The 13,529-nt window shown below is 46.1% G+C and overlaps 1 protein-coding gene across 1 annotated transcript in view; it reads right to left on the bottom strand.

Annotated features, from left to right (window-relative positions):
- Positions 1-13,013: 13,013 nt before the first annotated feature.
- LOC125757195 (nose resistant to fluoxetine protein 6-like) overlaps positions 13,014-13,529 on the bottom strand; it is a 252,488-nt gene continuing 251,972 nt past the window's right edge. Inside the window, exon 16 of the mRNA XM_049412547.1 lies at positions 13,014-13,448. Within this exon, the coding sequence (XP_049268504.1) occupies positions 13,224-13,448 (225 nt within the window). The 3' untranslated portion in view covers positions 13,014-13,223. The remainder of the gene's footprint in view (positions 13,449-13,529) is intronic.

Genomic DNA, 13,529 nt, shown 5'->3' on the forward strand with positions numbered 1-13,529 from the left:
CTAGAGTCCGGAGGTTGCTTAACCGGCATAGAATGGCTTAAGGCGCACGACATGAACCATTTCAGGTCCCGCGCTGCACCGCTGAGTTCGTAATGTCGTCCGGGATAACCTCGTTGTCTACAGCGAGGAGACGTCGAAGCCCCTTGTATGGCCCGAAGTATCGCCGAAGAGGTTTTTCACTGAGTCCACGTCGGCGTATCGGTGTCCAGACCCAGACATGGACGCCAGCCTGGCATTCTACGTGGCGTCGTCGAAGGTTCTAACGATGGCTGTCGGTCTTTTGCTGGCTACGGATGCGCAGACGGGCGAGTTGTTGAGCTTCTTCAGCGCGCTGAAGGTGATGAAGTTTTCTTCGTTGGTGACGCTGGTTAGCATGGCGTCGAGCGTCGTTGCCGGGCTCCTTAAATAGACCAACTTGTATGGCGTCATCTACTTCGTTTCTTGCACGGCCGTGTTGTATGCGAAGGTCACGTACGGAAGGATGGCATCCCACGTCTTGTGTTCGACGTCGACGTACATGGCCAGCATGTCGGCGATGGTCTTATTTAGACGCTCGCTGAAGCCATTGGTCTGTGGGCTGTGGTCCGGCGCAGGAATGCTTGGCTGTATCTCAAGATCAGCCGAGTTAGGTCAGCAGTAAAGGCTGTACCTCTGTCGCTGATGAGGACCTCTGGGGCGCCATGACGCAGGACGATGTTCTCAACCAGGAACTTCACTACCTCTGCGGTACTGCCTTTGGGCAGGGCCCATGTCTCAGCGTAGCGGGTTAGGTTGTCGGTAACTACGACGGTCCACTTGTTTCCGGTAGTCGACGTTGGGAACGGCCCAAGTAGGTCCATCCCGGTTTTCTGGAACGGCCGGCGAGGTGACTGAATGGGCAGCAGAAGTCCGGCAGGCCTAGTCGGCGGTGTCTTCCGTAGCTGACAGTCTCGGCAAGCCTTTACGTAATGGGTGACGCCGGCAGTGAGGCGAAGCCAGTAGCACTTTTATTGTATCCTCGCGAGTGTGAGGGAAAATCCAAGTTGTCCAGCCATCGGGGCGTCATGTAAAGCTTCCAGAACTTCTGAACGCAATGCTGAAAGTATAACGAGCAGGTAGTTGGCTCAAAGTGGCGAGAAGTTCTTTAGGAGAACGCCGTTCCGCGAGAAAAACGACGCCAGTCCTCGCTTGAATACCTTTTGAACAACGGCGGTTTTTCTGTCGAGGTATTCCACAAAGCCCCTGAGATCCGGGTCGGCTCGTTGTCGTTTAACAAAGTCGTCGGCGCTTGAGGATCCCAAGAAGCAGTCACCGTCCTGGTCACCTTGCGGCGGTGGGATTAACGGCATCACGAGACAGGCAGTCGGCGTCAGAGTGTTTTCATCCGGACTTGAACACGACGGTAACATCAAATTCTTAAAGTCTGAGACTCCACCGTGCGAGGTGACCTGAAGGGTCCTTCACTTAGTTAGCCAACACAAAGCACAAGGCGTGGTGGGCGCTCACAACTTTGAAGGGCCTGCCGTAGAGGTAGGGGCGAAACTTTGATGTAGCCCAGGTGGCGGCAAGGCACTCCTTTTCAGCTGTGGAATAGCTGGCTTCCACCTTAGATAGCGACCGGCTAGCATAACTTTCTAGTTCGTCAGTCCTCTGCACAAGGACGGCTCGGAGCCCTACGCTGCTTTTGTGGGCTCGGAAGTCTGTGGTGCAGAGGCGCGATGTCGGAATCGAGGGCATTGAAGAATATGTCGACAGGGGCATCGGTTTCAGTGGCAGTAGCAACGACTCAAATCTACAGTGATGCCTCATCTCTAAACGTTGCGTCTTCGATAACGCAGTACCAAGTCTCGAGGCTCCCCAAACGCTCGCTACGTAGTAGCGGTGACGGGCATGCACAGATATTGCGCGCATGATGCGACACAGAACCATTGCAAAAGTTGATGAAGGCAAACCGGAGCATGAATTTTTGTGACGCGCACAAGCTACAGAAGACGCAAGCAACACGGGCGTGTTAGTGGCGCCAGGCGGAAGCACAGGAGCCAGGCTGACGGCCAAAGGCACGGTGTGTACGTCAGCCGCGGCAAATACTTCAGGAAGAGTGCGGTCGTCGTGTTCAAGGCACAGAATCGACAATGTCAATTCGGCACGAGAGCAGTATGATGCGTAAATAAATAATTCATCCTAGGATGACACCGTAGGAGGATCGCGGAAGGACCACAATCAGTCTAATCGGACATTTTGCAAATCTATCCGCAAATTTCTCATGAGACGTTTTCGCCCAGTTTCGTTGCTTTAGAAGTCAGTCAGTTGATCTCGCCTAATTAAGCAGAACACAAAAACCATGGCTGATCCCTTCGTCATAGGAATCGGTACAACAGGACAGTGAAACGCGTTTTCACAGAAGTAGTGCTTATTCTGTAGTGATATATGAGAGCTTGTACAATGTCTATTGGTGTTTGTCAGCTATAGCACCGTTTCACGTGGGTGCACCCACGTTGACGCCTAGTGTCACGTCTCCATCGCGACGACTAACGTCCATGATCATGATTTAACCGTTGTGGTAGCTGAAGTTCTTAACATATACCTGGACACAGCGTATCGCGAATCGAGCGCATAGATGACGTCAGCAAGCACGTAATGAACACTGGTACTCAATATGCACTTCTTCAAAGCGTCGTCAATTAAGGACAGAAGTGGCCCGATGTGCGCGCCCGAGTAATAGGGTAACCTGTGGATGTGCTCATGCATACACTACCACACGGCAATTCAGCAACACGGGAGGCAGAGGGTCGCAGCTTGAGCCGCTAACGCGCGCAGGCGTTCCACGTCCCGCTGGCCTCTGTCTCGCTCCACCATTGCAGGACATTCGGCCATCGACGTCGTTGCCTTTCTGCAGCAGTTTCTAGTCGGTGCTATTTGCCGCGAGATCGGGCTACAGGTGGCAGCACCATCACCGCACTAGTGTGGATAGGCGGTTGTCGGCGCGTATAAAATGCACACAACAGCGTTTCGTGAGCGATTTGACCCGATTTCCGGCAAACAAAATGCGTTGACTGCAACTGTCTGGTAATATGTGCGCTCTTCATTCCCGAATTAATGTACGAAGCGCGCCGAACGTCACTATTACTTGTGAGAGAAGCGCATTCTGTCAACGAACGGGTTGCTCGCCTTCGGCAACAGTCGGCGTTTTCGCAATGCATGACGTTTTCTTGTTGTTTTATTACATGTTTAGCTTGTTTTCCACCTACTACGAACGGCTGTAGCGCGACTGAATTTATTTACTTCTTGTTCATCATGATATCCCCCAACAAAAAGAAAGCCCGTATTCCTGCACGATGAGTTAAATAGCATTGTGTGCACTGCGTGCTCAAATATTCATCCGCATTTCTTATTCAGTTCTCCATGAAATGTAGAACAGTTGATAGGTTTACTGAGGAAATTTACGTGGCTGACAGCGCTTTAGCGCTACGGAGACGTTTAACACGCACACGCTAGTTTTTATTCCAGTAACAGTACACAAAGGTAACTGTACAGCACGGAACTTTCTTCGATTGATTACTTGCACGACAGTAATAGAACAAAGTCCCGGTTATTTCACGGGACCAAAATACATTTCTCCATGCGAATAATGCCCGCTGCCTTCCATCAATCTGTTATAACAACGCAACACAAACGCTCGAAGTAATGTAAAGAAAAAATCCGGCAGATCCCACGTACCGTTGGAGTCGATGTTATGCGAAGCATGCGGCGGGTAGGTGACTGTGGCGTAACTTTTTTTTTACTGAGCGACACGTTACAAAATGACGCTAAAGATTTGTATAAATTTTAAACGCACACATATATATGTTGAAGAGCCGCATATGTGTTATATAACCAGTTGTTTACGGTTGGGCAACGCTGCCAATGGCAACGTGCGTATCGCCAACAACAGAAGCGGTAAGCTGATATGTAGTGCTCATACGTGTCCCGAGAACGCACGCACGTTCACGAACCCAAGTGCATGTGTGCAAGAAGTTCTTCACAGTTCTTGAACAAGGGCATCATCACCGTGATCAGTGAGCACCAGCAGCTGGTCATGACTTGTTATAGGATCCGGTCGTGATCGTGGTGACGAGGGGTCCATGTGTAGTGCAGTATGTGGTATAGTAGAGCTGGTGGAATTCGTGGATGCCTCGGTCATTTCGTCGACAAATTGTCTGTCGACCGAGCCGGCGACATGTCGGAACCTGAAGCCACCCTTCGCGTTGGTGAGCTATACGCCGTCGAGGCTGGTAGGCCAGGATAGTGCTACGTAGACCAACATCAGTGGATGGTGTTTGTCGTATTCGTAGACTACCTGGGCGTATGTGGCCTACGTAGCCTAGTCTACAAAGCGGCTGTCAATCAGTCTGGCATCATCCTCGGTCAGCATGAGGCCATCACCCACCCTCGTAAGAAATGAAGAGGACACTGCGTCGTTCTGGTGGACGAAGTGCACTTTACGTTGTGGTGACGTCGATATCATATGTAACTTTCGTTAATGTATTCCTCCAGGGTCGAGCAATGCTTCAATATAGCTTGCTCAATCATCGTAATACAAACGTAATGTTTATTAGACTGCTATAAAAGCGGAGCCTAGACTGGAACTACAGACGTTATTCTGATATGACGCCTGTATCGTAGGAGTACACATCGTAGGAGCATCATGTAGTGTTTATTTCTTTCTTGTAAAATTAGATAGCCAGCACCACAACCACAATTGACGTGGCATCGATATTAGGCCTGCGTAGGCTCTTTTTCCAAACCACTTTATAGACCTGGCGTGGCTCAGTGGTAGAATACCTGATTGCCACGCAGAATGCTTGGGTTCGATTCCTGCTGGGATCCCAATTTTCATTCTCTCCATTCGGCAAGTCAACGCTGCCGATGTTGGTTTTTCTTAACGCTCTCGCATTTAAGTTACCAATGTCTGTTCTCGCCGTTCCTGGGTAGATATAAACTGTCAATCACCTGTGGCGCATACCCGTACACCGCGGCCCGTGGTAAACGGGTATGTGCCGCAGGTGTCGAGTGGAAAGGGTTTGACGACGTACGCGACAGGATTTTAACGTTATTCATGTCATGACCAGGCAATCATATTCGTCAAATCCTCTTACCCTCCCATGCAAATTTTGGTCTACACGAAGTTAAGGAGGCGATCATGAGAGCACCCAGACGTAGGCGGCTAGATAGATAGATAGATAGATAGATAGATACGTAGATAGAAACGCTCAAAGTGCCAGAGGTTCGCTAAGAAATGCTTCGCATTTAAAAAGATGTGGCTTCGCGTGAAATTACTACGACATAAATGTAAAGTACGCCGTTTGGATTATTTTGACCATCAGGGCTCTTTAAAGCATACCTTAATCTAAGTAAACGGGTGTCTTTGTGTACATTTCGCCACAAGTTATAATTGCGCAAAACAACTCAGTTTTGCGATTTCCGTGTCATTCCTTTTTCTGTTCTTTTTAGAGGACAGTTTAAGTACCGAAGTGTCAGACGTGATTTGACAGAAATATTTCTCTGTAGTGGGACCAGAACCGTACACAACTAAAGCTCGTCGCGTAACCTATAAACGACAGTCCCGATGTTATACACATAACCACAACGCGCAAGTGCGTGAAAGCCTTTCTTTTTACCCCCGAGTCGCTAAAAGGCTATATTCACATGAGATTTAATACTTCTCATCCTTAGGACAACACCAAGTGCACTTTGCAATGCGCTTGGACCACAGAGTGGCACCTACGCTGATATGACTCTCGAGAAAGACGACCACACACAGCACTCTTGACAAGTGCACTCACTATCTTATTACAGTACATATGCAGCCGACCAAGGCCAAATGCGTCTTTACATCGTGTTAGGCATTCGTACGAGCGGTTAAAGTTGCACTAACGCAACGGAACAAACCGCCTTTTGAGGACCTGCATGACGTACGCGCACATGCAAACACAACGTGGCTAGCAGACGGCGCATGGAGCAAGCCACACTAGGCGCGGTTCAGCCAGAAGCCACCAGGCGGCGACTCCGCTCGATCTCGCGGCCAATCGCACTGGAAGCAGTCGGCGCCGGAGGAACGCCGTTGGTGCATGTTGAAGCTGCACTACTCCGGCAACGAGCCGTCACACGCTAACACGAAGCGAAAGGCAAGGAACGTAACTGACTTAACCGCGCCTAGGGCGACTTCGCGATGCTAGCGGCCAGTGTTTGCGGTGAGTGTTTTTCGCTGGTACCGAGACGCTTTAACCATGGCCTCGGAGAGTGCGCGCTGGCATAACACCTGCCGGCGCGCAATTTCGGAGGCCGCTCTTTAACTGCGTTGTCGCCGAATCGTTGTCTATCGGCGCTAGTAAGTGTCATGCCGCGTTACTTCGCTTCGCCGCTCACAGACGGCGGCATCGCCCGCCAAGCCCCGCCAACGGAGAGCACCGTGCGAGAGAGAATGTGTGAGAGATATAAGGCGCGTTTCTGGAGTGTTGCGCATCTGCCTCAGTAGCTTTGTCGGTAGGTCGTAGGCTCGATTCCCGGCGGCGGAGCTTTTTCTTAGAGTATTTCCTTTCTCATCCGTTAGCGTCTATTTTATCAGCATCATATCCGTGACAGAAATACGTCACTCAGGTCTTGGTGGACGCCGGCATAAAACACTTTGGTGTTAAAATAATGTCACTTACTCCATGGTCACCAATATGCGTTTGGTCGCGTTTTCATAAAGATTGCCGGCATATCTTAACGCGACAGCGTTAAAGAGCTCGTTTCGCAGAAATTCCGGTGTCGGCGTCGGCGTCGGTGACGGTGTCGTTGGTTCCGAGCGAAAAATGATCATCTTCTGCGTGAGTCCGAAAAATGGAGAAAGATCTCAATAAAATAAAGTAATAAACTTCGGTTCGAGTGAGAATCCAACACAGGCCGTCTGCCTGGCAAGCAGGTGTTCTACCACAGAGCTACGCTATTTCTGTTCTTCATTGCAGATCTACGTCATTGCTTGAAACTGCTTGCAGTGGAAGGAGTCTCCTTAACACTGAAAGAATAAGCGCTAAAAATTGACGAGCTCAAAAAGTAGAACAGACAAAGGACTGGCGCTTTTTTGAGCGATTATTCTTTCAATGTTCATGGATAGCCCAACAGTCTGTTCTGCTAGAGTCTCCTTAACGCATGCAATATTGCGTGGCAGAAGCGTAGAATCGCACCACGCACTCTTGATGGCGTCCTCCAAGTTTTTTAAAACTCTTGCTTCAGTTAATGACAACATGCTGACATGACAGCACTTGTGCCTTCTTTTGCGTCTCTGTGTGTCGCGATCATTGATCCTGTAATAAAAAACGAAGATTTTGTACCTTATAGAGTGTATCGTTAGAGGCGGTGCTGATCCCTGTTTAGTGCTTTTTTTTTATTCCTTTAATATTTTTTTCCTTTTTGTTTCTTGCAGCTGTTCGTGTCTCATGTCTTCGGTGCTTCGTGTGCCTTCAATGCTCGAGTTCGCAGCAACACGGCCCGGAAAGTTAGCGCAAGAATAAAACATGGTAGGTACATAATTTGCAATAACTAAAGAACTGCGGAAACCTGATTGATGTTAGTAGGTCGCTTGCCAAGTTAGCACATCGCAAATGCTTGAGCTCAATGTATATGATATCATAGTTATCTCTGCTAATTACATGAAACTTTGAGCGCAAATGAACGACGCAGGACGAAGAACGGAAACACACACCACACCCTTCTTCGTCCTGCGTCGTTTATTTGCGCTCATAGTTTCATATCATAATGCGATACCAACTATCCCACCTAGCTATCCTATCTTTGCTAAATATCGCACCTTTGTCTGGAGGAAAATAACGCTAAACTTGTACTTAAAATGGCATTGAACTCAAGCTTTTTGGAGCGAAGATATTTTGGTGGATTCTCAATCATTTCATTTCATTTCATTTATTCTACCCTGAGGGCGAAACAAGACATTACAAGGACTGTTGTTTAAAACAGTCCTTGTAGGCATTCAGATATCTGTTGTTTAGAGAAACCAATAAAATAGGTTGGAGACAATTTCTTTCAGGGTGAACGATTACTGAAAGCATTGTTTATCACTATTTTTATATTAACGAAAGTTCTTCGAAAGTTTGAGGGAGCTCGCTTGCTGAACATTTTGTTAGAGTGCTCCTTCTAATACATCTGATGGGGCTGAGTGAGCAGTCTTTATAGCTGAAAATTAAGCATGAAAACCGCTGTCCCTATGGAACGAAGGTTGTACAGTCGAACCCGCATATATCGAACTCGCAAAATAGCGGGAATTAGTTCGATATATCGGGTATCTCGATGTACAACGTTTAATGAAAGTATTATATTCTCGATGCGAATTTCAGTGGGTGAGTTAACTTCACTGCACTGCTCAACATAATGTAAGGAAGACGCTTTCACGGCAACACGCGTTTTTTTTTAAACTTTGTACTTTTCCGCGCGGTTTGTAGTTGGGGCTGGGGGATTATTATATTTAGGAACGCGCTATACGACATAAAATACGGTACTGATGTAAATAGCCCCTCAAAGCTTTCATACGCAACTGCGCGTACTCGTCAAGCACCGGAAGCTTCTAGTCTACTTCGGCCTTAATGTCGGCCTTGATTTTCGATAGCACACTCAACGTGCTTCTTTAGACGCTGCATGCAGCGGCAACGTATCGTCAGCTTTGCGCAGAACAGTAGGTTCATCTGTTTTACGGCATCCATCGCGTTAAGAAAACTAGCGGAGAAGCGAACGACTGGTCGGCGGCGCAACGAAGAGGTATCAGCACGTGATGATGGCAAGCGGTAGTTTCTACTCGCTCCACGCGGCGCACTCCTAATCACACCACCCGCTCTCCCAAACGCATGGGGGAAAGTCCCCATTTTGTTAGGAAAAGCCAAATCATGTGAGGGAAAGCAAACTTGGGGTGTTTCGCGCTGCCTGATGTTGAGTAATTAATTGTTGGGATTCAACGTCCCAGAACCATGACATGGTTATGAGGGGCGCCGTAGTGGAGGGCCCTGGAAGTTTCGACCACCTGGGGTTCTTTAGCGTGCACCTAAATGGACGTACACGCGCCTCCAGCATTTTGGCCTCCATCGGAAATGCGGCCGCCGTGGCTAGGATTCGATCCCGTGACCTTCGGGTCAGCAGTCCCACCTGATGTTCGATGTATTAAATGTTCCGGGTATTTTGTTCGATCTAGCCGTAGAATTTACTATGCAGTGACGTTAAAGAATTGCCGTGTTCGAAAGTAGTTCGATGTTAAGGATAATTCTATTTACTCGGATTCGATATAGGCGAGTTCGACTGTAGTGAAAGCTTACTGCTTCATGGTGGAGTTGCGGACACTGGCCAACTCAACGTGAAAACGCATGAGATCTTGTGCGTTTTCAACTTTACTTGGTCAATAAGCGCAACGTCATCATCATGTTACCTGCCCATGCGAACTTTCGTTTAATACATTACTGGATACTTTACTGGTTCATGCGTGTGAAATGTAATATTTGGAGTAAGTTGGTCTACGCGATAGGTTACACAACTTTTTACCAAAAATTACTGGCTTAGTTTTTAGTGAAGACAGTACTGATATGACTGCTTTTTCTAGCTACTTTCGGGGTCCATTGATATCTTGCCTTGCTTTATACCCTAACTCTGACGGTACATATTGAAAGCTTTAAACGTGCTCCACTTTGAGTGAATGCTTCTTCTGTACTTTCAGCATGCCTGACAGTTTCATGGGGTCTGGTCGTAGTGGCAAGTTTTATTTTGAATATTTATGCAATGATGTTGAAACTAGCGAATCGCTCTGGCTAAAGGTGATATTCTTTTCACTGTGGTCAGGCCCGCTGTAAAATATAATTTGTAATTCACAGGGGCATCTTATACCTTATATGCAGAATTTTTGAATGCTAAATATTGTCTTATTCACGATACCAACTATCCAGACTGTTGCACAAAAGAGGCACAATAACGACGTATTATTTTGCCCTAAATGCTTGACCGAAATAAAACCGCTCTCCGGTGCCCATAAGCCGCTTAACCTGACTGGGGGTGTGTTCCAGTGAAGCTTATAGCACATTTAAAGTTTAAGTTGACCTCATTAAAGATTTAAGTTGACCTGGAGTGCCCCAAGGGTCTGTTCTTGGGCCTCTGCTTTTCTTAATTTACTTAAATGATTTGCCTGTTTGCACCTCCTCTTCCATTCGTTTTTATGCCGATGATTGCGTCTTATACGAGGTCATTAAAACACACGCTGACCATTGCCGCTTGCAGGAGTCTTTTGCTGGTTTTTGTAATTGGTGCAGGACCTGGCAAATGAACATTAACTTTAAAAAAACCGTTTTTATGTCTTTTTGCAATAAATCTCCGTCTGCTTTTGATTACTCTGTCGATAACCGTGCAATAAATAGGGTTTTCGAGTATAAGTATCTAGGGGTCATTTTTACTCATAATATGACATGGTCCAAGCACATTGACTATGTATGTAACAGAGCATTAAAAAAACTAGGCTATCTACCGTCGCACTCTATCTAAATCTCCGAAGGAAACTAAGCTTCTCTTATTCAAATCACTCATTCGTCCAATAGTAGATTATGCATCTGTCGTTTGGAACCCGTACAAGCAGTGCGAGATTAATAGGATAGAAGCAATTCAGAAAAAAGCGGTAAGATTCATATGTCATCGCTATAACCGTGACTTTTTACCCTCTTCTACTCTTTCTTCACTGAACTTAACTTCTCTCTCTTCGCGTCGCCGTATAGAGTCATTAAAATTCTTGCATAGCATTGTGACGTCTTCAGTTAAACTATCAAATGAAAAGGACTACATAAACTTTGCACCGCAGTCAACGACAAGAAGCTATCACAGCTTAAACTTAACCCTTACTATGCTCGAACTAACATGTTCAACTTCAGTTTTTTTCCCCGTTCTATTGAAGACTGGAATTCATTACCTGGTTGTATTCGTTGACGCCCATCGCCAAATTTTGTAGCCGACATCCATGACATGCGTCTGTAATATACCCTCGTCTACTTGCTGTTGGTGTGATCTCTTGAGTAGCATTGTTTCTTTATTCTATTTTCATTCATGTTCATCACATGTTTGTGCACTTTTGACCTTGTATAATCACGGATCTGTATTAGTTTGCCTGTTTACATAATTTTAATTCATGTTTGTTAAAATTCTGCGTATCTTTGTATACCCACTCCTGCCATAGCACACTTAGCGCTGCAGTATGTGTAGTAGATAAATAAATAAATAAATAAATAAATAAATAAATAAATAAATAAATAAATAAATAATGCTTTCTTGAAGTGATTCGATGTATAAGGATATTACCATGGTATTTATGGTACAACCATATGGTCATTCACTCTAGGCATTTGTGCTGAATTTCCTTGAGTGATACACTGAAAACTGTACGTGTGTGCATCTGACGTACATGCAGCTTGACCCAGGTGTTTACGGTGATGGCGCTCTGCCATTTATTTGTATTTGGCTGCAGCCTTCGACGACACTTATATTTGCGCTTGTAACCCCATTTTTGAGCTGTTAAGTTCAATGTTTTTTTTAAAGACGTGTGACGTCTTCTAGGTACAATATTGCACTGTCTGATTTTTATACCAATTGTTTGTTTACTGCGGTCGTCAAAGAGCAGTTAAGTTGTCTAGGCACGTTGTTTTATATCATTATGTCCATTTTATTTCCATATTCTTGCACGGCGATAATAATGCCTATTTGTTTCCTTACATTATAAGGAATAATCTGTTGTAGGCAAGCTTTTGTCGAATTGAGAGTTCACTTCAGATTTCTGCTTTATTGAACTGTGCGTTCATCCCGGTTCCTCTTTTCACCCTGCAAACACAAATGTAATAGGGGCTAATATTGCACATGGCGTAATAAAGCCATACACACCGCACTTATAGGGATATATACTCGCTGTGGTACCTGTTCACCATATGTGTAGGATGAAAGCACCTCGACCATATATGTACACCATTTATATAAGATAGCTTTTCTTTGCTGCAGCCAAGACCCAGGAAGTCGCGGTACTTTGTGTACATGCTTCTATTCTCAGTGATATTGAAGTCCATGAGCTTTTTTGAATGCCACACTGATATTTGTGTTTGTATCTTTCTGCACTGTTTTCCTGCTTGGATAATATTCGTACGGGTCAAACAGCAGTCCAGGAGAGTACTGTTTTGTAACCTTGAGAAAACACCAAGGACATTTTATAAAGGTTGTTTTACCCGAACCATTGCGCCGCACAAAGGTTACACATGCTGGAGTAAGTAACCTATGTATTTCTTAAGGCTGCATACCTTTGAAAAAGCAACATTCCTAAAACAGGCGATTAACCTATATAAATAAAAGGTAAGCTTCACAGTTGTAACCGTTAGAAGTGTTATTAATGTTAAGGTTATAGGTATGAAAAATGTGAAAATGTGCATGTTTGTAAGTTTTACTCTGTTTAGAGTGTATACATGTGCGCTTTAAACATATGTCTTGCGGTAGACAGCGCTCTGGATTGTGTTTATGTATTCACGCCAGGCATGTAGACGGGGGAGGGGGGGGGGGGGCTAGGCCTCCCGTCTGAAATTCTGGTGCTCTAATGAATATAAATAAGGAAAATAGATGGTTTTCTATAATAGTCAAAACCTTCAGCAAGTGCTTCTCCCCCCCCCCCCCTCCCCGAAAAAATTCCCGGCTACGGGCCCGATTCGCGCTATCCGTGCAGTGTTTAAGCGGTTAAGGAACCTGTAGCAACAAAACCCTCTTTCTGTATTTCAACCGCACGTGAATTATGTGTCAACAATACTGCCATATGGCTGCGGCGTTGAACAAGCAAGAATCCAAACTGGTAGAGGTTCAGTTGTTTATTGGGCGATCGAGCACAATAAACAGCGCTCGTACAAAACGTCGTTTATGAGATTTCTGTGTTAATAAATGGCACCCGTGGACTCTTCAGAAGAGGTTGCAGTTTGCCCCCCAAAAAATCCTTTGACATATGAATATTTCGGAAAGGTTCTGGTGACCGATATGTCTTTCTGATGTGCGTTATCACTGGCTTGGCAATAAATGCCGCCAATCATGCGCACAGGGAATGTTATAACACTCGTGTAGCTTCATACATTCCGAATGGACCCTGGGTGGGATTTTGGCGAACGCTCTTGGGGACAAGATGACGTGATCCTTGAAGCTCAGATTTATCCGACAAAATAACGGAGCCCTTTTCAGCCCCTGCAGTGCGGCGGATTCTCCGATTCAACAACCGTAAGAGTGCCAGCGCTCTTTTCCACGTTGGTTGCCACCTCCGCTTCCAGGGTATGATTGTTCGGCCGCTTGTTAGACCACGTGTTGGCCAAGTCCCAGGCGAACACCAAGGGCTGCTCAAGAAAGACGTAGACCAGGTAGCCCGCGGCTACAGCCATCATAAAATTGGAAATAGCTGACGACATCTGCAAAGTGTGAAATGGAAATCACTGATGGATATATAGTAAAAAGTGCAAAACGTTTACGTAAAAAAGAATATTACAGAA

This window comes from Rhipicephalus sanguineus, chromosome 1, assembly GCF_013339695.2.
Source record: "Rhipicephalus sanguineus isolate Rsan-2018 chromosome 1, BIME_Rsan_1.4, whole genome shotgun sequence".
In the NCBI taxonomy this organism is placed as follows: Eukaryota; Metazoa; Arthropoda; class Arachnida; order Ixodida; family Ixodidae; genus Rhipicephalus; species Rhipicephalus sanguineus.